The sequence below is a fragment of the Musa acuminata genome, chromosome BXJ1-8 (genome assembly GCF_036884655.1).
Source record: "Musa acuminata AAA Group cultivar baxijiao chromosome BXJ1-8, Cavendish_Baxijiao_AAA, whole genome shotgun sequence".
Classification (NCBI taxonomy): Eukaryota; Viridiplantae; Streptophyta; class Magnoliopsida; order Zingiberales; family Musaceae; genus Musa; species Musa acuminata.
In genome coordinates this window covers 13,692,457-13,694,131 of record NC_088334.1, presented here as the reverse complement: position 1 = coordinate 13,694,131, position 1,675 = coordinate 13,692,457, and the positions used below count along the sequence as shown (strand labels likewise).

The following is a 1,675-nucleotide window of genomic DNA, read 5'->3' as shown; positions in this document are numbered from 1 at the left end:
GTCTTATCTTGTTATGCTTTTCTAATTAGATTTGACTATTGTATGACCTCCAAACTTGTTTCCGATAGCCTGCCTATTCATCTGTTAATTTGTGCTTTGCATCTCACGATGGATATATCTTCCTTTGGAGCCTGATAGTGTGCAATCAATCTAAGCAACAACGTATGGTAGTCTGCATGATAAAAGGGAATTATCAGATATATATTTATTTTTTATTACTATCATACCACGTCCATCAAGGCCTCTAGTTATGATTCACATTATACTGTAACCATAACACCGAGCACCGAGGCAGAGCAATTACTACCACATCAGGACGAGTGTTTATTCGCAGCACAGCGGGAACAAGTCGAGCGGACGAGAAAGCAGCAGCTTAATGCAGATGGCGGACAATGGCGGCGGCAAGAGATCCAAGCAGGTGGAAGTCGTTGCCCAGTTTACCCATATCGACCAATTGATCAATAGTGACCACAACGTCCTGGCCGACGGTCAGCAACGACAGGGGACCGGAGCGGAACTTGGACTTCAACGACTTCACCGACCACTCGAAGGTGGAGACGACGTTGGAGAAGATTTGCAGAGCGGCTTGGGCTCGGTCCTTCTCGTAAGCATCGGCCGCCCCCTTCAGCTGTGCCTCGATGCGTGTTTTGACTTCCGCGGCCTTGGCGACGGCGATTTCCACTGAGATGACGGCCAGGCCGTCGGCGTCGGCCGTCTTGCTCCTGGGGTCGGACGAGAGAGTCTTGAGGCAGAATTCCCTGTCGACGTAGGAATCTCCGACGAAGCTACAAATATCATCCACCACAGCCGACGAGATGATTTGGAAGGAGAAGCAGAGGAGGAGGAGGAGCGAGAGAAACGACGATGCCTTCATCTCCTTCTGTTGTGCTCTGCTCTGCTCTGGTGCGGCGTGGTGGCCTCTGAGTCCTCGTCCCTTCCAAGATATGGTGTATATAATGGAGAACAAGACGCGGGTCAGTAGCTGTAATACTTGCCACATATATGTCGATTTTATTCTATTATTTTTCCTACCAAAATTATACGTATATAAATAAGGGGGAACGAACCACATGTAAGATTTGCCATATGTATTACCGAGTATATTCCATTATTCTTTCCAAAACTATCGATCATTCAATTCGATTCGATTCGACCTTATAAGTAGCCTATTCCATTAATCGTATCTTTCTAACATCGAATAATGGGGTTGATATGGAAAGCCCTTAACCATACATATATAGTAATACTAAATACAAGCCCGTCATGGAAAGACGAATATGATCAAGTAAATAATTAAATAATTGGTCAGAGAAGAAGCTGATTTCACACGAGAGGCCCCGTATGGACAATTAACGCCGATACAAAGAAAGAAAATTTAGACGAATATGATCGAGTATTATTAGTTCATTAAACAGGCTGGTTTGTACAAGAAGAAAGAAGAAAGGACCAAACTCGCTCAAAATGATTGTGATGCATCCATCGTATAGAAGATGAAGAGAAGGTCATCAGAGAAGAAAGGGTGGGGGAACAGAACACAGGAGGCAGCAGGAGACGAGGAACTTACCCTGTTGAAAGTATACTCTCATCACATGGGCGGAGAGAGAGAGAGAGCAAGCAAGTACTGCTGGGCATGGATTGCAAAACCCAGCCTTCGAAATAGTTTGGTCGGTTTTTA

At 45.2% G+C, this 1,675-nt stretch overlaps 1 protein-coding gene across 1 annotated transcript; it reads right to left on the bottom strand.

Annotated features, from left to right (window-relative positions):
* Positions 1–373: 373 nt before the first annotated feature.
* Positions 374–874, bottom strand: LOC135680298 (putative invertase inhibitor). Its single transcript, XM_065194181.1, has one exon. It carries the CDS (start codon positions 872–874, stop codon positions 374–376), a length of 501 nt encoding a protein of 166 aa, XP_065050253.1.
* Between the last annotated feature and the right edge of the window lie 801 nt (positions 875–1,675).